At 38.7% G+C, this 22,479-nt stretch overlaps 1 protein-coding gene across 4 annotated transcripts in view; it reads left to right on the top strand.

Moving 5' to 3' along the window:
* Nucleotides 1–22,479, top strand: part of PDE3B (phosphodiesterase 3B) — a 283,802-nt gene that overhangs the window by 172,218 nt on the left and 89,105 nt on the right. For 3 of the 4 annotated variants that reach the window (XR_013635919.1, XM_073347443.2, XM_073347442.2), the window contains exons 5-10: nucleotides 6,446–6,552; nucleotides 12,468–12,678; nucleotides 13,208–13,284; nucleotides 16,101–16,252; nucleotides 17,214–17,351; nucleotides 19,129–19,240. Coding sequence is in view for 3 of the 4 variants with exons in the window: in XM_073347443.2 (XP_073203544.2) it covers nucleotides 6,446–6,552; nucleotides 12,468–12,678; nucleotides 13,208–13,284; nucleotides 16,101–16,252; nucleotides 17,214–17,351; nucleotides 19,129–19,240 (797 nt within the window). In the remaining variant the exon portion in view is untranslated. The remainder of the gene's footprint in view (nucleotides 1–6,445; nucleotides 6,553–12,467; nucleotides 12,679–13,207; nucleotides 13,285–16,100; nucleotides 16,253–17,213; nucleotides 17,352–19,128; nucleotides 19,241–22,479) is intronic. The other variant, XM_073347444.2, reaches the window with a different exon arrangement.

Raw genomic sequence — 22,479 nt, 5'->3', positions numbered from 1 at the left:
TTCATGTCATTTCATCTGATTTTAGACAAAACATTCAACTAATCTCTGCTTGTTGAGTAAATAAACATTTTATTGTATTTGAATTAAGCAGTTCTACATGCAACATTTCATAGGTTTATTGAAGTGAAAAGTTATTTTTCAGTTACACAGCATATCAAATATATGTTCACGAAAGAAAAGTATGTTTTATAATAAATGCATGATTTGAAATTTTGCTATGCAATTTCACACTTATAACAGTAGATGGCACAGTTTAACAAGCTTATGTTCTAATAAATTTGTTAGTCTCTAAGGTGCCACAAGTCCTCCTTTTCTTTTTATGGATACAGACTAACACGACTGCTACTCTGAAACCTGTCATTTAACAACATAGTTACTCATTTATAGTTAATTTTCTAAAGGGCAATATAGGTACATGAAACTTCAAAACCAGTTTTTGGATTAAAAATATAATAACTGAAATAGATATAAAAGCTTGGTGACTTGAGAAGAAGGCCAGAGTCACTTAAGGCTCAAACATCATTTCCAACTTAAAAGATCTATTAAATGTTTTCAGATGTGGATCTGTAAGAATATAGTCTGCTTCATTAAAACACATAATTTAGCATTTGATATTTACCACTAAAGAAGCTTTCTCTGGTCCAAAGTTGAGATCATTCCAATTCAAATCTATGGAAGCTTAAAAATATAGAAATTTGGGCATAACTGCTTTTGTTTTTAAGGTATAAAACAGTATCTATTATAAGCCTCTCTTTTCAGATGCATCTAACTTTGTGAAACATTAACTCTTTGGGACCGAAATATTTCAGGCTTGGTCTCTGCCCAAACATGATTGTTTTGGAAAGTTTCAGCAAACTCCCTGTGGTTATGTTTGAGTTATGACTCTGGTAAAAAGTATGTCTTTCTGTCATAAAAAGGTGCAATATTTTCCTCTTCAGCATAACTAAAAAATAGTTAACATTTGAGATTTGAAATTTGGAATGTATATAGTCTCTGACAAGTAGTACATGATTTAACAATTTCTTAAATTTTGTGTTGTGAAAACAACAATTACGAAGTTTGAAAATGTATCCTGTATCAGGATTATTAAATTTCATTAATGTTTATGCTACACTTTAGTCATTGTGTGCACCTATGTTGTGGTCTGTGCAGTGAAATACATAGTGCCCATCGAGGTGATCTCAGCATGCTGGGAGTTCTGTTACAAGAAGCGTTATTCTGGTTTACCCAAAACAGAAACACCTGCTGCAAAAGCTCTCATTAAAGATCCCATAGCCAAGTGGATTGAGCACAAGATTGAAAATGATACAGTCTTGAGTTCTTTTCCCCTGATTTGATTTAATAGTAGTTTGCACTTATGTAAAAGTCTATAAATATTATTTAGTTAGGCCTCAAAACATTCTGTGAGGTAGCAAATCTGTATTTTACAGAGAGGGTAACTGAGTTACACAGAGATTAAGTGTCTTTCCCAAGGTCATACAGCAAGTCGATAGGAGGATCAGAACCAGTCTCCTAACTACTAAGTCCTTACCTTATCCACTACACAGCAGTTTCGTTCAAGGGAAATTGCTTAACCCATCTTTGTTTTAGTTATTGCATTTGTAAAAGCCAGCTAAGAATTTTGCAAAGACAGATGAGATTTTTTGAGTTCTACAGGTGAAAAAGAATTATGGATACTGTCACAGATCTCGTAGAGCTCCACCTTTTGGAAACTCATACTGCTATGAGGGGATCCAAATGCTGAATCCCACGCATCCTTAGCTTTCTGGGGTTGGGCAGAGTCCCTGGCTTTGGGCCTCTAGGCACGCACCTTATGTCTGATACCCTTCTGGACAGTGGGGATTTCACAGTCAAATTGCTTAAGCCCTGAAACTAGTGCCATCTCCCCCACGCCTATCGAGCAACTATTGGACATTCCCTGCTTTTTGTCACCTGTCTCTATTCTGTCTGGGGATTCTTCTTCAAGTGTTTGCGTGCCCAGTGCATTGTCATCAGAGATTTTTCTCACAGCCATATTCCATTGGCTTCTGCTGCCTCACACTATTGCATGATGGTATAAAGGGCAGAGCTGCCCCCAACCCCAATCAGTTCCTTTCTACTGCCCATGATGGTTGTTAGTTCTATCTTGCTAACGCAAGTTTTCTCTTGTTTGGGTATTGTATATAGTTGGTACTCATTAATAGTTAATAGTTTTAGCGTTAAGATATTTTTAATAGTAGGTTTTCTCTATTGGGCTACTTTTTTGTATTCTGGTTTCTGCCATTTGGGTACTGGGTATTGGGACATGCTTCAGTTCTCAGGCTTCAATACCTTCGAGAAGCCAGTTAGTGACCTGCACTCCAGGTGCCTCAAGTGCCTAGGAGAGGCTAATGTCAGAGACAGGTGCCAAATCTGCAGGGACTTTAAGCTCAGAACTAAAAAGGATAGGGAGGTCAGACTAAAACAACTTCTGATGGAGGCAGTCCAGCTCCCACCCTCAGAGACTCTCTGTTCGGATAGCTCCTCCTGTATTGGCAGAGTCTCAATGCCGATCTTCTCCAGTACCGAGGAAGAGGCACTGGAAGACGACACTGAAGGACTAGTATCCTGGAGATCAAGGTCCATGGCACCAAAGTCCATCAAACATGCTGGGAAGGAGGATAGAGTGCACTCAATCCAAGGCACTCTCCAATACAAATAACTTCTCAGACAGGGTCATTGACTCTAGCACTGGTACCAGTCCCGTTATGATCATCCCCTAAGGTGGCACCAACTGGTTCGGGGATCCTGTCTTTGTTGGCTTAGTGCAGCAAGAGGCTACCCCGATGCCGTCAACCCTTGAAGCATATACTATGGCATGTGACCTGCTGAATCTCTCCGTACTGGTTATGCCATGGTTCAAAAATCATCTTGCCTGGTACCGACAGTTACTCATCAAGATTTGTCAACTTCAGTTCAGTGTCTGGTACTGTGGGCACCTCCGGACACACTACTGCCTCTCTGTATGGTGCTGTATAGTGGTTAACTCTCAGCCAACCAGAAATTTTGACTAATTGGCACCTCCCATTCTCCCAACATGCTGAATAACAAAGCTCTTACTGTACTACTATCTATTACTCAGCTTAAGTTGCAAAGGGATGTGTTGTGGAACTAAAGGTTTAACTCCGCAGATGAACCATGTGGGGTCAATATGGTTCCACTTCATGGAATTTGTATTTTCAATTTTCTTTTTAAAAACTCAGTCATATTAAAATATGTTAGAAGATTAAGGTCACAAAGTAAAGCATTCAGAAGTTAGGAAATTATACAAATAAGGTTGCCTGTGGACCCTTAATTTAGCCTCCTTGTGCATGTGGATTATTACAGTCTTTAATTACATATGATCCCATATTATTTTTTCCACAGAAATCCTTCCTCATTCAGTGCACAGAGAAGTCAGTGCTCAATGAAACAGGGTTGTATAATGAATGAGTCTTTTGCTCTGTCTCATTCATTGCGGAAGTTGGAAGGTGTGTAGCAAATGAGACAGAGAATTGGAGGAAGAGAAAGGGTGATCTTGGTTTTGAATTATCCAAAATACTGAACAGCTGCTCATTCAGTGAACTGCATACATTCTGTGCACTGAATGAGGCAGGGGACCTGTGAAAAACTGAATATGTGATCAGGTCATAGAGCGTATGCACCTTCATATATAAGGACAACTCAGATTGGTCTGCAGGTTGCAAGATGGATTTCAACCCTTGCACTTTCATGACAAAATTTCTGGCCCTGGTATCACAAACATTGTAGTGGTTCAGCATGCCCCTCCCCCCTTACCTAATAGCATGCCAGTGTGTATAGCTGAATTTGAGGCAGCAATGTGTAGAATCTTTCCCCTCTCCTCTCCTCTCTTTCACCAGCCCAGAGTGTTCCAATATTCTTCCATTCTCCAGATGGGATCTGTTATTGTTGACCCTCTCCCCACAATTGCAATAGAGAAAGCAAACAGATTCTTCATCTTCGAGGTGGTACTCTCAGGAGACAAAGAGCAGTTGTGTGTCTATATAAATAAATATATATATATATATAAGATGCATGCACCACTACATTTGTAGTTTATCCTTAAGTGGCTCCCTGCACAAAGGTGAATGTCATCCTTGGATTCTAAGCTCTGTTGGATGGTCTTCATACTTTTCTGTAAGGTGCCCAGCATGTTTAAGTCCAGTAGACTACTTGTGGAAGTAGCTGCTCACCAATTGCATAAGGAGTTCATCGTCTGGTCCTGAGTGAGTTGAATATACTGTACATTTCTATCTATTTAGTATTTTTATTGCCTCCATTACCAGAGTGTCTGAAAGACCCTCACAATCTTTAATGTATTTATCTTATCCAACACTATTATAATGGGGAATAAAAGTCTATAAATACTATTGTCTACATTTTATAGATGTGCAGCTGAGGCCCAGAGAGACTAAGTGACTTGCCTAAGGTCATAGAGGAAGTCTGTGCCAGAGCAGGGAGTTGAACCTAGGTCTCCTTAGTCCTAGGCTGGCACCTTAAGTGCTTGACAATCCTTCTTTTTTACATGGAATTTCTACCTTCTCAGGGCCAGTCTTTTTTCTGATGCTGAGAAGTTAATGGAAGAGATTAGGAAAACATCTTTGCTATATAAGTTAAAATTTCTAATTTGGAGATACAGCTGTCTTTCACCTTTCCCCACCTCTCTTCCTGAAATATAGTCACTATAATAAAGAAATCTTTTATAAAGCCAAGCGTGCAAATGGCTGTCAACTAATTTTTTCCCCACTTGTGATAAACTCACTCGTTCCTGTAGCTAAGAAGACTTGTATTACTACTCTGCTGTAGAAAATCAGGTATTCTCCCTCTGCCTCTGATGTTTTGACTATATTAACCTCAGTGTCTCTGCAGAAAACTATGAAGAGTTCTGCCTCAGTGAAGGGAGAGGTTACTAGCTAATGCTTGTCTTTGTCCTTTTGAGGTGACAGTGGACACTACTCCACCCAATTTGATTCAAGACACTGATTTGTCTGAGGCAGAGGAAATTCTAAAGGAACAACCTGGCTCAAACCTCTCAATGTTTTCTGCTAAAAGACCTACCAAGCCTATGCCAGAACTGTTACTAAATAACTTAGAATTATGCCATCATTTAGTTGCTTCAAAAGAAATATGCCTATTGATGATAAGAAAAGCCTGATGATGCATTTACTAATTACAGTATGTCAGCAACAGTTTTTTGGTGCCATTTGTAGCTCTGCCTTTTGCTCATGTGACAGTAGTGAACACAGTAGCCATTCCAGACTGATTATAGAAAATTCAAGGCCATTTTACAGAGGATAATTCTAATTGTTTATTTTCAGGTTTAAATAAATGTGATGTGGATTTATTTATTTACTAAGAATTGGTATATATGTAGTGCTCAGGAAAATAGCCTCTAATGTCTAATTAGTGGTTAGTGAGCATAAAAAGACTTTGCAGTTCACATAAGCAAACAAATAGCTTGCTAGAACTTTGTTACAGCTGCATCTCCCCTTCCCACTATAGCATCAGGTATCTTTACCAGGATGTAGTTGTCCATAGTGTGCTTTAGCAGTCAAAGCTGTATTGGTGCATATCAAAATATTTGAGTAACCACTCTGGAGAAATTCACTTTTTTTTTTTTTTGTAAATGAAATTTCATACTATTCAGGGACTTCCCTGTCACACACTGCATTCTGGGGAACCACTAACTGGCTGCCAAAAATTCAGATTAAAAGAAAGAAAAATACTAGAGTGACTTTTTACTAATACCAAGTCTTAAAATTGACTGAAAAGATTTGCCCATCTCATTAGTCCAAAGTTGAATTAAAAGATTTTGGCATTGCTTTATTACCAATACTTATGAAATTAATGTATGGGCAACATAGATTTTATGCGATCCTGCTAAGCCAAACCAAACTAAACCCAATAATGCTAATATTGCTCTCTAGTTTATCCATAATTAGGTAGCTTGAGGAAATTTGTCAGGCCAGAACATTCCTTTAAAAACTTGACTATGTGGCATTTGGCGGTAGGACTCAAAACAACTATTGGAGAAGGTAAGGTACATTTTCTAAACAATACTAAGGAAAGGTAAAATGCAGTGTTAGGTGAGTATATGTCTTCAGCCTACTTGCCGCAGCTTTTATGTCTTTTTAGAATTACCTAGGTGTGTCATGTCATATTCAAAGATTTATGTTCTATATAATAGACAAAAACTAATGGATATTCTGCGCAAACTTGTCATCTTGTTCATTTTATTTGTTGAAGGGTAATGGTACTGTATAAGTTATTATGTCCTACCCATTTTGCTTCAGTGTGTCTAGATTTGTGTTACTACACTAAAATGAGCTGATCTACATATGCATTTTCCCTGACAACTGAATAGAAAGCAAGAAAGCAAAGCGGATTAAAAGAATGCTTGATATTTTCTTATTGTTTTTTATTTTAGCCAAGGATCCCATCCAAATGGGCCTTTCAGTACAAACCTACTGACAATACCAAAACAAAGATCATCTTCGGTGACGTTAACTTATCATATAGGTCCCAGACGAGCTGGTAAGGTAGCAGTCTGTTATTCTACACACTTTGCAGCATGTTGCTATGATTATGAGAAATTTGATTTAAATTAAACCCTCTTGTTTATAGGTGGGACTCCACACATTACAATATTTTTTGACATATTATTTTGTACATTATAACATCAGTGTAAGTTAGCATCAGTATGTAGCACATGCTTGAAAATAATTTTAATCTAATTTACTTCTAAGAATATTCAGCGGACATACTGAACATTATCTCAATACAAAACTAAAATATTAATACAATACTGTATAACTGGACAAAGTCTCTCTGCTACTGTATTAGCATACACACCTGCAGGCTCGTTAAGAGAGAGATATATATATACACATACACACACAATGGTTGTCACGAAATTTTTTTTGCAAAGTTACTGTACTGCAATAACTATTATGCCAAAATTTTTAATTCTCAGAATTATATTGCTATTGTTATTTGTATTACAGCAGTGCCTAGAGGCTTCAGTTCAGAAATGGTCCCCATAGTACTGTGATGTGTACAAACACATATTAAGAAACTGTCCCTACCTAAAAAGAAAAGGAGTACTTGTGGCACCTTAGAGACTAACCAATTTATTTGAGCATGAGCTTTCGTGAGCTACAGCTCACTTCATCAGATGTTTACCGTGGAAACTGCAGCAGACTTTATATACACACAGAAATCATGTGTATTCATGATTTCTGTGTGTATATAAAGTCTGCTGCAGTTTCCACGGTAAACATCTGATGAAGTGAGCTGTAGCTCACGAAAGCTCATGCTCAAATAAATTGGTTAGTCTCTAAGGTGCCACAAGTACTCCTTTTCTTTTTGCGAATACAGACTAACACGGCTGTTCCTCTGAAACCTGTCCCTACCTAGTAATGGAGCTTACAGTCCAAGGCCCTGATTGTGCTATAAGCACTATGTAGGCAGACTCCTGTATCCATGGGAAGCCCCAGTGAAGTCATGGAATTCGTTGCATGATCAAGCCTGATGAAAAGAGATTTTTAGCCTAAGAATGGAGTTTACATGTTAATAATAGTCGTAGAATATGAGAAAATAGAAATAGCAGATGCTGCTATGTAGTAGCTTAGTAAGTGTTGAATTCAGTAATGACCAGTGTGTATATAATGTGTATTCCGTATGCCAAAGATTAGAATTGGTCTCTTTGCCCATATGAAATTGAAGCCTTAGTATGCTGTTATTCTGCAATTTCACGCATGCATCTTTGATTTTAGCGTAATTTCAATAAGATATTAAACTGTGTAATGTAATTTTTAAAATAGAGATTTAATTGCCTGTTTAAAAATAAGTATACAAGTTTCATTGGGGATGCACAGCTACTTTTTTCCTTAAAAATATAATTATTTCTCAAATGTATTGTATATTTGTAAATCCATTCTTTTCATTGGGTTTGTCTAGTTTATTGACTGATTTTATGCTCATTTCATTTTCCTAAACCCTAAGCAGCATACAAACTCAGGCCCTGCTCCTGCAACTTGTTGCATGTGGATAGACCCCTGTGTCTCTTATGAGGTCAATTGCAAGATTAGCGCCTTGGTGACATTATATACAGCATAAAATACTGTGTGTAATCCAGTATTTTAAAAATATAAATATAAATTCAAAATACACTGAAACCTGTTAAGAACCACTCAAAGGATTGTCAAAAGTTGGTTGCTTTGCAAAGATGGCCTTCTAATAAGGGTGGAACATCATAATTTATGGTGCAATCTGGGGATTCTTTGTCAGTCTGTTAAAACAGATTACTTGAGATGGGTGTTCTTTTACACAGATTGAACATTTACCCATTCAAACATTGTGGTTTTAACATTATATCAGAGAAAAGAAAATTGTACTTTAATGTATAAATTGAAAAAAATATTCAAATATGGCTGAATATTTACTAACTAAGTATCTCAGTGATAATATAGAACATTAAATGCATGCTTAATTAAGGAAAACAGAATGCAGTATTACCCAGTGTGGGAAATATGACATGTTTAAATATATGCAGTGATGTCTTCGGTCATATATTGTAGTCTATTATATATGTATAATTACACTAAAAACACAATTAAGAGAACATTACTAAGGTTGCAAAATCAACCACTCAAACATTAGGAAATGCCGGGATTAAGGTTGTCTATGCACTGAAAGAGGCAAGGGTTCTGTGGAATAAACAGCATACAGTAACTCCTCACTTAATGTTGTAGTTATGTTCCTGAAAAATGCAACTTTAAGTGAAACGATGTTAAATGAATCCAATTTTCCCATAAGATTTAATGTAAATGCGGGGGGTTAGGTTCCAAGGAAATTTTGGGGGGACAGACAAAAGGCATTATATACTGTACAGTACTGTACTGCGGTGGGGAGGTGCCCCGGCTTACCCAACACAGGCACAGCCCGCTGTAGACAATGAGGCACGCAAGGACGCTAGGAAGCACCTTGTGCAGCAGCAGCTTCCCCACAGAAGAACAGGCGCTGACTTTGCCAGGGGATGCTCCAGGCCCACCTTCCCATCCCCGCTCCAATCCAGGCCCGCCTCTTCCCATCCCCACTCCACCTCCTCCTTGGAGGATGCTGCATCCCCGCTCCTCCCCCTTCCTCCCAGCGCTTCCCTGCTGCCAAACAGCTGTTTGGCAGCATTTAGGACTTTCGGAGGGAGAGGGGGGAGGAGTGGAGACGTGGCGGCTTCCCCCCTCCTTCCCCTCCCTCCAGTGGCAGATTTAGAGTTAGTGGGGCCCTGTGCATTCTCTCTTATCTCCCCTCGCCTCCCCACCCCCGTTTTTCATTCTTTTTTTCTCCATTCTCCTCCTGGGGCTCAGGGCTGGGGGTGCGGGATCTGGGAGGGAGTTAGGGTGCGGGAGGAGGCTCAGGTCTGGGGCAGACAGGAAGTGCAGAGCACTTACCTGGGGCAGTTCCTGTTTGGTGCAGGGGGTGTACAGGTGGCTCCGTGCAGTGCGGCATCACCCCGTGGCTGCGATTTTGGGAGCTGCCCCCCTCCCCCTGCCCAGCCAGACAGGGCCACCCAGATCGCATGGGCTTTAGGGGTTGCAGGGCCCCCGGCTAAGCCCTGGGGCCCCGGGTTGCAGCTCTAAAGCGCCTTTGGGAATGCGGCGCTGCAAGCACGGGCCAGAGGACTCAGGAGGAGCAGGGGCAGCCGTGCAGCCAGCTGGCCGGAGAGAAGCAGCGCTCCCCTGCTCCTCCTGAGTCCTCCAGCGCATTCTCGCAGGGCTGCATTCCGAAAGGGGCTTTAGAGCTGCAGTCCTGGGGCCCCCTTAGCCCAGGGCCCTGCAACCCCTAAAGCCCCTGTGTTCTGGGTGGCCCTGCCTGGCCAGGGGTGGAGGGCAGCTTCCCTGCTCCCTCCCTCCCAGAAAGTCCTAAGCGTTGGGATGGAGGGAGAAAGGGAGGGATAGGAGGCAGAGAAGAGGAACTTGTGCAATGCTCCCTTGTAAAGTCGCTGCTCTTCCACAGAATCCTACAAACAGTGGACAGAGCAGGCAGCCAAACGACGTTATAAGGAAGCATTGCACAACTTTAAATGAGCGTGTTCCCTAATGGAGTAGCGATGTAACTTGGAAACAACGTTAAGCGGGAGGACATTAAGTGAGGAGTTACTGTATAATTATGTAATTAAAATCTGTTACATAATACATACATACGGAGGGGGGAGGGTGGGAATTAAGGTTGCACATTGCATTTCCTAACTGAGTGCTTGATTTTGCAGTCTTAATAGTGTTTTTTTTTTAATATTGTGTGTACATGTGTGTAATTTCCTCGATCTTTAAAAAAGCAAACTGAAAACACAAAAATTCTATCTTATATCATATTGATATTCACATGAGTCATTAATGGGGCTGGAACCTTTAGGTCCAGTACACAGACCTCTGCCACTTGAATTAATGGAGAAACTGACAGAAGTAGTAGGTTGTCATCTTCTATATCAACCAGCACTAGAGGATGATGGAGTCACTTTGCTAGTGGATTTCACAGATATTTGCTGACAGCAAAGTAAAAGTGAGATTCAGGGTCTTGGGTTCTATTCCAGGCTATGGAGGGAAGTGCCCTCTAGTATGTATGGACTCTTCTGCCTATCTTCCCCCATCTGACCCCCCCTACTGCCAAATCCCTTCCAACTTGTCCTTGTCCCAGTCCTGTCTCTTCCTCACATCTGGCTCCTTGTCCCAGTACCATTCTTCTCAGACTTCTCATCTCAGTTACAGTATCCTTGTATAGTAAGTCTTAGACTCAGCCCTCTAGACTCGCTGTTGCACTTCCAGTTTCCATGTCTCTACCTCCTCCCAACTCCCATTCTTCTTGTCCAGCCATTCCCAGTCCCCACCCCACTTTCTTATTTCCTTGGCCCCAGTTTCCTTATCCAGGCATTCCCAACCCCCTCTTCCATCTGACTTCTAGTAATTTCCCTGGTTCTTCCAGCCCATGTTCCCTGTACCTACTGGCTCCCTGTCCCAGTCTCCCAATCTGGGTTTCTTGTCCAATCTCAATGTCTCTGCTTCCTCCAGCTCCTTGTCCCAGTCTCTTTGCTTAGCCAGTTCCTGTTCTGCCCCTATACTCAATTCATTCTCACATCCATCTGCCCTTCCCCCAGTCAGCCCCATATCCTCCCTGTTTTTCATTCAGTCTCAATTATCCCCCCCACACCCCTCCCCCCCCGCCACACACAAACTGACCCTCCCATGTCCCTTCATGGCTCCCAGTCTCGGTGTCCCGCAAACTTCCAGTTTCTATCTCTCCACCCTGCCAGCCTCCAGTCCCAGTTCGCCCTGCCTGGCTCCTTGTCCCATATACACCTTTTGCCCTTCCACTTAACTCCCCGGATCTGAATCTTGCCCTTTTGTATTCAAGTCAGGCAGTTTCCTTCTCCATGCTGCGTGGGTGCCAGCAGGGGGTTATTGAAAGTAAAGACTCCCTGCTTTGCCCCTGCATCCCTAGGCTGGAAGGAACATGCTCAGTCACACTGTGCAAATGGCACATGTACAATCTGATCAGCACTAGGAGCTGTGAGAGGCTTGAGCATGCTCAGTGCACAAAGAATACAGAGATTTTCGCTGCTAAATCTAAGAAATCTACTGATCATATGGAAACTGCAGTTTTTCAAAGGCTTATAACTTGGCCAAATTTTGGCACATTTTCACAGGAACAGTGAAAGGCATATCTGTGATGCAAAGCTACCTTCCTGCCAAATTTAAAGTCTCTGCTCCAAAGCATGGAGATGCTAGAGTTTTTAAAGTAAAGGTCACCAGAATTTTTTAATGTTGCAAACAACTTATTTTTTTCTAGCATTATTCTCAGAAACAGATGAACTGTTGTGGCTGAAATTTTCCATAAAAACTCAGCCTGAGGCAGACAACCAGCATAGAAAATTTTAGTGCAGACAGTTACGGTTTAGCAAAATCACAAGCACCTGAAAACAGGGTCTTATAAAGGTAAGTGTAGGGGAAACTTAATAATCAATGCGAACAGCCCCTCCTAACATAAGTATTAAAACCACATACATTAAAACCAAGTTACTAAACAAAAAGTTAGGTTTTACACATACATTTTCACTGGGGATCTCATATGTAAGTGTGAAGTTCAAATCTCTTCCAGAAGCTGATATACAGTTTTTATATGGAGAAGTTTAAACACTGAACAGAGCATGCACTCAACAAATCACTCAGATGTGCAGCCTAACCTGTATTGCTTGTGTATAAAACCAAAACAGTGAATAAGTCTTGATGTCTGATATGTATTTAATAGTTTGATCCATCTGTAGTATTTCTTTCACCTGTCACTTTGTTCTTATTAAGCTGTAGAATTTTCTTATTTTTCATTTTGATCTTTAAAAAACATTATTTTTTGTGCTTTAAAGAAATACTCAGGAAATTATTATATGTATGTTTTTGCAGGTACTTCCCCTAGCTTGAGTCCTGTTGGTTCATCTAATCATGTGTCTATCTCCAGTGGGTCCCTTGTCAATCGATCACCTGTAGAATTTCCTGATACTGCTGATTTTCTTACTAAGCCAAGTGTTAATTTACATAAACCTCTGGGATATACATTTAGTTCTCCAGATTTTCAGCAGCAAGTTAAAGCTTCTACAAGCTATACTTGTAACAGGTACTGTAAACCCTCAGAAGTATTCAAAAGTATAAAAGCAAATTATTATATGCTATAAATATCAACACTTTTATATTAAAAATCATACTGATTTCCTTTTTTCCTAACCAAACTTGATATATCTGTGAAAGATAACTTCTCATACTAATTTATATCCAATGTATATGTAGCATCTATTATCAGGAAGGGCTGTAAATACACTTTACATATTTCATTGCTCTGTAATTGAATGTGGCAACCATTCTGTACTAGGAGTGCTATACTTTATGTTTTAGGAGGGGAAGGGAAACCCCATGTTTGGGAATTAATTCTATTCTGATTCAGTCACCTTTCAAATGACCAACACTACTTCTGGTAGCACATTGAAGGTTACTTATCTAAAGTATCCTGCTAACATTATGAGATTTACCAAGGTGATATGACTGCAAGTATCTGAATAATAGCATAGTAACTAGTGTTTATACAGCAATCAGAAGTGGGAAAAAAAGAAATAAGCTAATATTGTTTCTTGTCTTGTTTATTCTGTAAGCTGTGGACATAAACTTCTCAAGCATATTTCAACATCAAAGTCAGAATCTGGTGCAGAATATCAAGGTAGAAAATCAGGTAGGATTTCAAAATATGCAGGTATTTGCTAGTGCTTCACTATGCTTTCTCAATAGTCAAATAAGCAATTTTAAAAGTCCACATTAAAAATTTTCCTATACTTCCAAACAATTCATACGCATATCTTTTCAGTAACCATTTTAGTAGATCCCTAAGTATCTGGTTTATTATCTCTCAATTTCTTGAGCTAGGATAGGAGATGGCATAGTCTTATGTGTATCCTGTTCACTAAAGTTATGTTTTCTAACAGATGCCTACTTCTGGCTTTATAATTTTGCAAGCAAATGGAGTTTTTAATGCTCTGTAGCTGGTTTTCTGAATTTTTAACATGTCACACAACAAAATGTACTTTCCTACCACCTGACTAGCAGTCACTGTGTTGTAATAATTCAATTTCTATGAATAATAGGTTAAAATCCTACAGTGTAGCTTTTTCCACACACTCTCCATCAGGGAAGTTATTTTTGTCTTATGAACTCTCCTGTTAAGTCTTTGAATGAAAATAAGATAAAAAACAAACAACTGATTTTCATTATGAAGAACCTGTCGAGGCCATCTGAAGAATTATTGGCCAGTTAAACTAGATTTACATCTTTGCACTGCTGGAGTGGCACAAAGCAGCCAAAGTGTACCAGTGATCTGGCCTGATTTTTGTGAAAATGGATTACTTTAAATTTTTTCTGCTACCAGACTTTAACCAGCTACCGTACTTCTCAAGGGACCAAACGTCAGTTGGAGATACCAGATCACATTACTCTCTGTCCATTCCCCCTTTCTACTCCACTACACCCTTCACCCCTGAACGAGATGCTGAGGGAGGGGATTCATAGGAGCCAGCTATATCAGCTGTACTCCCAATGGCGGTTCATTCGTTCCAACCTCTTTCCGCGATTCAGAGTGGTTTCCACTTCCTTTGCTTGAGTGCCTACAGAATTTAAGAATAGTGTGAATTCAAACTTGAAGTGGACTTGTGCATTCTGTTCTTGACATACTGGTTTAGATGTTTATATCAAGAGAAATCTGTTTGGTTGCCCTCTTCTTTCACCTCTTCCCTTTCTATTATTCATTCCTCGATTTCTGTTTTGTGTAGACTACTATAAAAAAAGTGGGTTTTACAACTGAACTCTGAAATCAATTTGACTAGAACTCATTCTGATACATCTTCGCCTTAGTGATAAAATGTTCCACAATAATTTGTGTTTCTGATAAGTTCAGTTGTCTTCATGGATCATGAATGGAGAGACAATCTGAGGGCTTGTCTTCACTACCAGGGAGATCGATGCTGCTGCAACTGATGCAGTGGGTGTTGATTTAGCAGGTCTAGTGAAGACCTGCTAAATTGACGGCAGAGCCCTCTCCAGTTGACTCTGGTACTCCACCTCTCCGAGAAGAGTAAGGTAAGTTAAACAAAGAGTGTCTCCTGTCAACACAGTGCAATGAAGACACCGCGTAAGTCAACCTAAGCTATGTAGACTCCAGCTATGTTGTTGTTCACGTAGCTGAAGTAGCATAACTTAGGTCGACTGATCCTGCTAGTGAAGACAAGCCCTAAGGTATCCTTTTCATATTTCTTTAGGACCAGTATCTTGAGTTGGATTCAGAAGTGAACTGAGAACCATAGTAATATGCAGCGCACATACATCTATGCTACTTAGAAAAGAGCTTTGGTCACTCAGTCTTTCCCCTGTCCCCAAGCACCCAGCCTGGAGAGGCTGAGCACCACACCTCTCTGCCATTCCAGCTCCCTGAGCTGGGGGAAAAGTCTGAATGGCTTTTTGTCTCTCTGGCCCCAGAGCAATTTTTTTTTTGCTGACTTTTTAGATTTGCCCCCAAAAAATCAGAATATTTGGTTTTATTTCAGATTGAACCAATTTTTTTGAACTGCAAATGAAACAAAAAATCTATTATTTGTGAACTCTTTCTAGACCAGGACCATATCTTTCTCTGTTGACAGTAAAATACCTAGCACCCAAAAGCATGCTGAATAGTGAACCATATATCTGATTCTGTAATCTGTTTTCATTTACTTTTAGAGAAGAGAGCATTATCTGCTTGTAATATTTTAATTCTTTTAAGATTACTGCTTTTTTAAAATAATCTCCCAGTCTTCTCCACTAACTCTGTAGAGTATTTATTGTCACATTTATTTAAACTCTTAAATTTGTCGGAAAGGAAGTGCAAAAAGTGAAGCATTTAGCCACTCATGTTTCACCAAAGGAGACATATAAGTATCTACAATGATAAAATGTAACAGTTAAGGAGTTTGATGCTGGAGTATTACAAACTTATTTACTCGCATTTAATAAACAAATGTGCATCCAATAAACAGGAAGATGCAATAAGCACAGTGTGGTACAGTACAATGATTTTCCATCCCCTCTTTTGCAATGTGTCTAATGCATAGAAGGATATGGAAAGATTGGTTTGAGATTTTAATGAATGTGGAATTGTAAAATAATAAATGCTGTATTGTAAAGGACACAATTTGAGCTTAAATGACAAATTTATTTGGGGGAATATTTATATAAAATATTAAAATTATTTGAATATATAAAATACATCTTATAGGAATCCATAGTGTCATCTTAGTTAAAACACAGGCTGATGAATGTAACCATCCCCTTCTTCAGGGCACTCTCTGCTTAATAGCTTGAGAAGAGAAAAGAAAAGGTGGACTTTGCAGAAATCACAAGGCAATAAATCTAACTTCTAGTGGGTCAAGGGTGGGAGCAAGTAGCAATTAATTAAAAATCTTAATTCCTGAATTGATTTATGAATAAATTGTTGATAGTAATTGTGCACTTGTTATATTTAAGGTGAAGATGGAACCACGGGTATTTCAGAAGAGTCAGTCCACCATGCAGAGGGATGGAAAGATGAAAGAAAAGAAAGCAGAGACTGCAGAAAAAAGTTGATAGAAAGTGACAGTCAGCAAATGGATCAAACACAGTATAACCAGCAATCTGATGTAAGCATATAATTGCAGTAATACCCGCAATGTTGTATATTAATGTATTTCTCTGTGAGTTTTAATATCATATTCTAAGGAGGTCCTTACTTTACATTATAAGAGCCTTTGGAAAACAGTGCATCACTGGAATCCAGGATTCCAAATACTGGTTAAGTTTAGAAGTAAAATTTCAAAGTATACAAATTACACTAGCACCCAGCATGAATATGGGTCCTGTGAAAATGCATGCTTGGATTAATTTACTTTGTTAAACATAATTGATGTGCTGTCTTATAAAGACTCGCTCTGAAAACGTGACTGATCTGCATATGTGTGTGCAGGTATCAAACTGTGAAATAAAAAGTAGCAGAATAGTACAGTGATAGTAAGGTTTGCTGATTTTTCTATTTTAAATCTCATTTTCTAGTTGAAACCCCACTTTTTATCAATTTCAGCTGGTTCAAACTATATTTAAACAAAAATTAGGACACAGGTTATGTTAGCTTATATACAAAATGTTTGTGTGGTTTTTTTTTATTTCAGCATTGATTTAGAAAAAAGTACAAAAACTTAAGTCTTAAGACCAGAATGAAATGTTGGCAGTCTTTACATCAAAGCCCAGCAAGGCATGGAAGCTCTTGGGCCATTTAAAATAAATGAATTGTTTTTAGTATGCTCAAAAGTATACAAAGTGAAGTCTTGAACTATTGTGTTACGAATTGAGGGTTTTCTCATGGCTACAATTTTTACATGCTTTTAGTTCATCAGCATGTATAGTAGGTGTAAAGACCAACAATATTGTGTCACCATTTCAAGGCAAAAAGGTTGATGGGATAAAATAAGTGCACAGAATAACTACAGCAACACAGTGAAATGTAAAAAGTTCAACAATACTTTTCCATTTTAACGTCTATTTAAATACAAGTGACAAATTGGTTTTCATTCTCATTGTGGAAATGGTTCATTCTCTCTTACACAGATGGAACAGGATCCTTCATTAGAACTGATGATAACAGAAGATCATGAATCATTAATGGAGAAGATGAACAATTGGAATTTCCAAATTTTTGATCTACTGCAAAAAATGGGAGACAAATCTGGAAGGATCCTTAGCCAGGTTTGTTGCTGTTTTTGATGTATGAGCCACAACTGAGGTGCTGTTTTGCCAGTCTGTGTATAAATTAAGAATAGCTTGAAAAGTAGCAATTTTATTTTCTTCTCATCTACCCTTCCATGTATGTAGACAGTAAGAATTGTTTATTTTGTGGGAAACTTACCTCAAACAGTGGGATTTTTTGCATTTTATTTTGAATACTGTGAGAGTATTGATAATTCTTATTTTATATGGGAGTGAGTTCTGTAGTCTTTAACTCCGGTTGCAACAAAGGACTACGTCTCCTGTCAACTGTTTCATGTTTTTTGGTGGAATGTAGCGTCTCTTGTCAACTGTTTCATGGTTTTTGGTGGAATGTAGTTGTCATTGAAAGTCACAGCTGAGGCGGGAGAGGCAATCTTTCTAGTAGCCTTTTCTGTTTCTCCCATAAACAACGCTATTCTTTCTTCCATGCTGCCTCTTAAATAGAATGCACTCCCTGACCTAATTCATAAGGCTACTACTCTTTCTTCAAAACTCCACTTCCACTGTGAAGTTTACAGGAAGTCTGCCAGCCACTAATGGCTAGGCTGAAGGACAGTCGGGGATAGCTGATAGCAGATTTTATTTATTCTCTTTTTGATGTATTTATAAAAGAAAAAAAATCTTTCAGATGATTTAGTACTGTCAAGTTGTGCATTGGTTAAACTGTGGAACCATGTAATCTTCTCCTAGTTATTCTCCCCTCTCCCCTTTTCCCTCCTATTGTTTAAAACACCCATTTATTGTATCTTCCTTGCATTTGTTTCAAAGATAAGCTCTTTAAGATAGGGATTTGTGCTATACTGTGCATTTGTATAGCACCTAGCATCATAATAATAATAAACTATGTAATAGCGCCACAGTAATGGCACTGTCACTCTGTTCTAAACCTCTGAGAGAGTCATAACTTTCTTAGATATTTTCCTTTTAGACTGAAATTGGCAGTGCAGATCTTTTGATGCCTCAGAAATGTCCTCAATGTTCTAATTTACCTTCATCCCAGTTTCCCTAATGAAGGAAGTTGGTATCAGCCTACCTATAGAGACAGGAGTGCCCTTGGAGAAGCTAGAATTCAGGGGGAATTTCTTGCATAGCTTCTTGGGTTAGGATGAGGACACTGGAACCACTTGAATGTGATTATTTAAATGTACATGTACTGCATTCCTAAAAGAGAGTTCCAGTGAACAGTTTATAGGGGGAAGGAAGGCTTCAAGAGGAACCTTTATCTATTTTCTCCTAGGAAGCCTGAGAATTCTACTTTGACAGATCTCTTAATCAAGTCTATACTTGAAAGATTGTCTAAAGCATTGGTGGGCAGCCTGCGAGCCGCAGGTTACTCACCATTGGTCTAAAGCTTTGGGATAGGGACTGTTTGGCAACTCTGCTCCTCAGTAATAGAAAACAGCATAATTCTTCTAGCATAGCATGCGTAAAAGATTAAAGACAGGAAAAGAAAGTAAGAAGGTGCATTGGGGTCATTTCAGTAAAGAGATTTGCAGATTTTTTTTCATTTTGATTTCAAGAGAGTGGTAAGATAGTTGTCTGTTTAGATGGAAAGAATTCCTGCAAACTGTATTAATAGCACATCAGTGCTCAATGACTCATTTTTAATGAAGCATCAACTAAATTTAATAATTTAACAATTTTAACAGTATACTTAAATAAAAAATATAGCAGAATATTCTTAAAGTTGAATGAAGCTAAAATGATTAAACTTTGACACTTTTTAAAACCAAAATTAATTTTAATATGTGTTTAGGTGACATACACCTTGTTCCAAGACACTGGCTTGTTTGAAATTTTCAAAATTCCAACACAAGAATTCTTGAATTACTTTTGTGCACTAGAAAATGGCTACCGAGATATTCCCTGTAAGTAATGTTCAACTACACTATATACATTTATTCCTTTATAACAAAACATGTAAGTATGTTTACTTATTATTTTACCCATAAAACTACAGATAGTGTCTAATCTTAATGTTACAGGTATGATAATTGGATTGTTTTTAATAAATCTCTTTTCTCATAATTTATGAAAAATTAGACCTACAACAAAAGATTTGGTGGACTCCAAAATTGAGACTGCTCATATTTAGTTTGAATATAATCTGGTAAAATGTGCATGAATAGTTCAGGAAGTTTTCAGATTGAGCCTGTCCAAAGTCTTTTGAAGTCAGTAGGAGCCTATTAATTGACTTCAGTGAGTTTAGATCAGTCCTGTTAAGAATATAAATGCTTATTTATTATGCTAACCCTTATTTAACGTTGCTATTCTTTTGTAAAAAGAAAAGTTCCTCCATACAATCTAAACTTTTACTCTATTCTGTGATTTGTTCAAGACTATTAAACATTTTTTCCTGTGCTTTATACATGTCACGGCTGGGGTATCAGTAAGTGGTCACAGCAGCTGGAATTTCAAAATTGATTAACAGTCATTTAATGTGTTTTAAAGATATTAGCACAAGTTTTCTGGTCTTTCTGTTTATAGATGCCATTTACTTCAAAGTCATGTTGTTCTTTGAATCTGTGTGCATGTGGATCCCACTGGCAGTGTGCATTCAGAAGTTTTATCAGCAGTGTCCACTAGGGGTTGAACATGCACCTTCACGCCCTCCCCCTCCTCTCCTAAGGCAAAAAGGGAAAGCAACTTTGCCCACCGTTCAGTTCCTTCTAACCACTCTTTGGCAGAGAGTTGAAACAACAGGATCCTTCCTTAGAATAATTAGTTTGTTGTTACTGTAAACTTTTGATTTAGTTTTAGCAATTGTATTTGATAGTGTAGTGTTTCCTCTATACCCTGTTGGCAAAAATAATAATCACCATAATAATAATTTTTAACTAAGATAAGCTGCTACCATTGACTGCAATTTTGAGAACACTCCAAGTGTAGTTGAAGGGCCAACAGAAACACTCTCAACTAATCATGATTATTTGGTATCGCAAAGCAAAGAAACTTCCAGGCAATGGATGTATCAACCAGAAAGTACGCATCCTGCAAGCTGAGGGTACTGAAACAGTCTTAAAGAAGGTATGATAGATGTGGGAGCCGCCATGTGAAATTTGGCATGGACAATATAAACACTGAAAAACCTGAGCTGTGGTACAGGCCACCAACTCCCTTTCTTTTTCTGAATAAGGAAAATAAAATCCTTTTTCCTTGAAGCCAGAGGCACTGGCTCTGTTGTGCCCAGCTATAGTAGAGATTCTGTTTCTTTCTGCATGGGACTCCCATACGAGTAGTCCCTGAAAAGGGGAATGGGTGGGTGGGTGTGGGGAGATATATTACAGAATTGGAGGGTGTACCCCTCTTGGATCACCTGAAAGACCCAGCAGTCTTAGGTAATTGCAGCCCAAGCCTCCTTGAAGAAAAAGAGATGGGAACCAAAAGGAAGGTAGGAAAGGTATCGATCCACAGAGTCTAGAGCAGTATCCTCAACTGAAGCATTAAACTCTTGTTTCTGAGATTGAAATGGCTGGGTAGAGGACAATGGAAATGGCTTTCTCTTTTGATACCTTGACCTCTTTTTCATCTTATTTGGTGGTAAAAATAATAATAAGAGGTGTAAAAATAAGAAGAGGTAGCTGGTTGAGATCTCTGTGTAGAAGAAAGCTGACATTTATAATGCTTCCTTCTAAAATTGGAGGTATATAGTCCCAAAAATCTAAGTGTGGTTCGAGAGTCCTTCAAGGAGTGCAATGTGTCATCCATTTTTCAATTAAACAGCTCTTTTCCATCAAATGGTAAGTCTTGCAGTGTTCTTTGCACCTCCTTATGCGGACCCAAAGTAGATAACCATGAATCTCTCCTCATGGTAACACCTGTAACCATCAGTCTTGGTCCTGTGTCAACTGAGTCCAAACCTGCCAGAAAGGAGGTCTTAGCAATTAGTTGTCCCTCTAAACAAACTAATTTAAATTTCTCTTTGATATCTGATGGTAGTTTGTCCATGAAATCTGCTGTTCTGCACCACTAGAAATAATTATACTTGCCAGCCTAGCTTTATAGTTTGCAATTCTGACCCAAAGACAAGCAGAAGAATAACCTTTTGGCCAAATACATCTTTTTTTTTTTTGTTCTTTTTCTTCTCAAGTAGACCTTGTTATCTGTTTGTTTTTTTCATTAGCCACAGTATCTACTAAGGATTTTGGTGCCAGGTACATATAGAGGTACTCAAATCCCTTTTGTGGGGGACTTAGTGTTTATGTTCAGCCTTCTCTGAGGTCACTGTGATAGATGCCAAAGTAGTCACAAGTCCTTTGTGGGTTCAAAAATTCTTTCATTAATAAGGTGAGCTATCCTGTTTTATGCAACTGGTTGAAGAATATCAAACAGTTTGTGTGTTTTCTAATGGACCAACTCCAAAGACACTTCTGCCATTCTCTTTAAAAGCTCCTGGTAAGCTTTAAAATCATCTGCAGTCATGTGAATGGAGGAGACAACAACTTCATCCAGGGAAGATTAGAAGCCCCTAAGAGATGGATTTTCTTGTGTTGTTGTAGCCCTGTTGAGAGAGACAAGGTAGGAGAGGTAATATTTTTATTGGATGAACTTCTGGTGGAAGGTGCAAGCTTTCAAATTACACAAATTTTTTCTTTAGGTCTGGGAAAAGAAATCAGAGTGTCTGAGCTAAATACAAGTTGGGACAGATAGTTAAGCATACGAGATAAATTTTATAAGGGGTCACTTGAGATGGAATGGGCAATAAGGGTTAGATTGTTATGCAAGAGGGGTTGGATATGGACCATTAAGGGTTAGCATGCAGGTGCATGTGTTACAGATTGTTGTAATGAGCCACGAAACCAGTTTTCCTGTTAAATCCATGGTTTTTAGTGTATAGGAGTGTTATGAATTTAAGTCCCCAGCCTTGCCATTTGAAGATGTTGTGTACGTTTCCTTTGAGGACAAGTATTGAAAAATCAGATATGGAGTGATCACTTTGTGAAAAGTGTTTGGCCATGGGTGATATAGTATTTTTGTCTTTTATCATTTTTCTGTGTAAGTTCATTCGAGAGCATAGTGATTATCTGGTGTCTCCCACAGAGTTGTTATTGGGACATATGATGCACTACATATGGTATTCCACATGTTGTGATAGGCATGTGTAGGA

This window comes from Lepidochelys kempii, chromosome 6 (genome assembly GCF_965140285.1).
Source record: "Lepidochelys kempii isolate rLepKem1 chromosome 6, rLepKem1.hap1, whole genome shotgun sequence".
Classification (NCBI taxonomy): domain Eukaryota; kingdom Metazoa; phylum Chordata; order Testudines; family Cheloniidae; genus Lepidochelys; species Lepidochelys kempii.
Note: the sequence above shows the minus strand (reverse complement) of the source record. Positions and strands in the feature narration are given on the sequence as shown.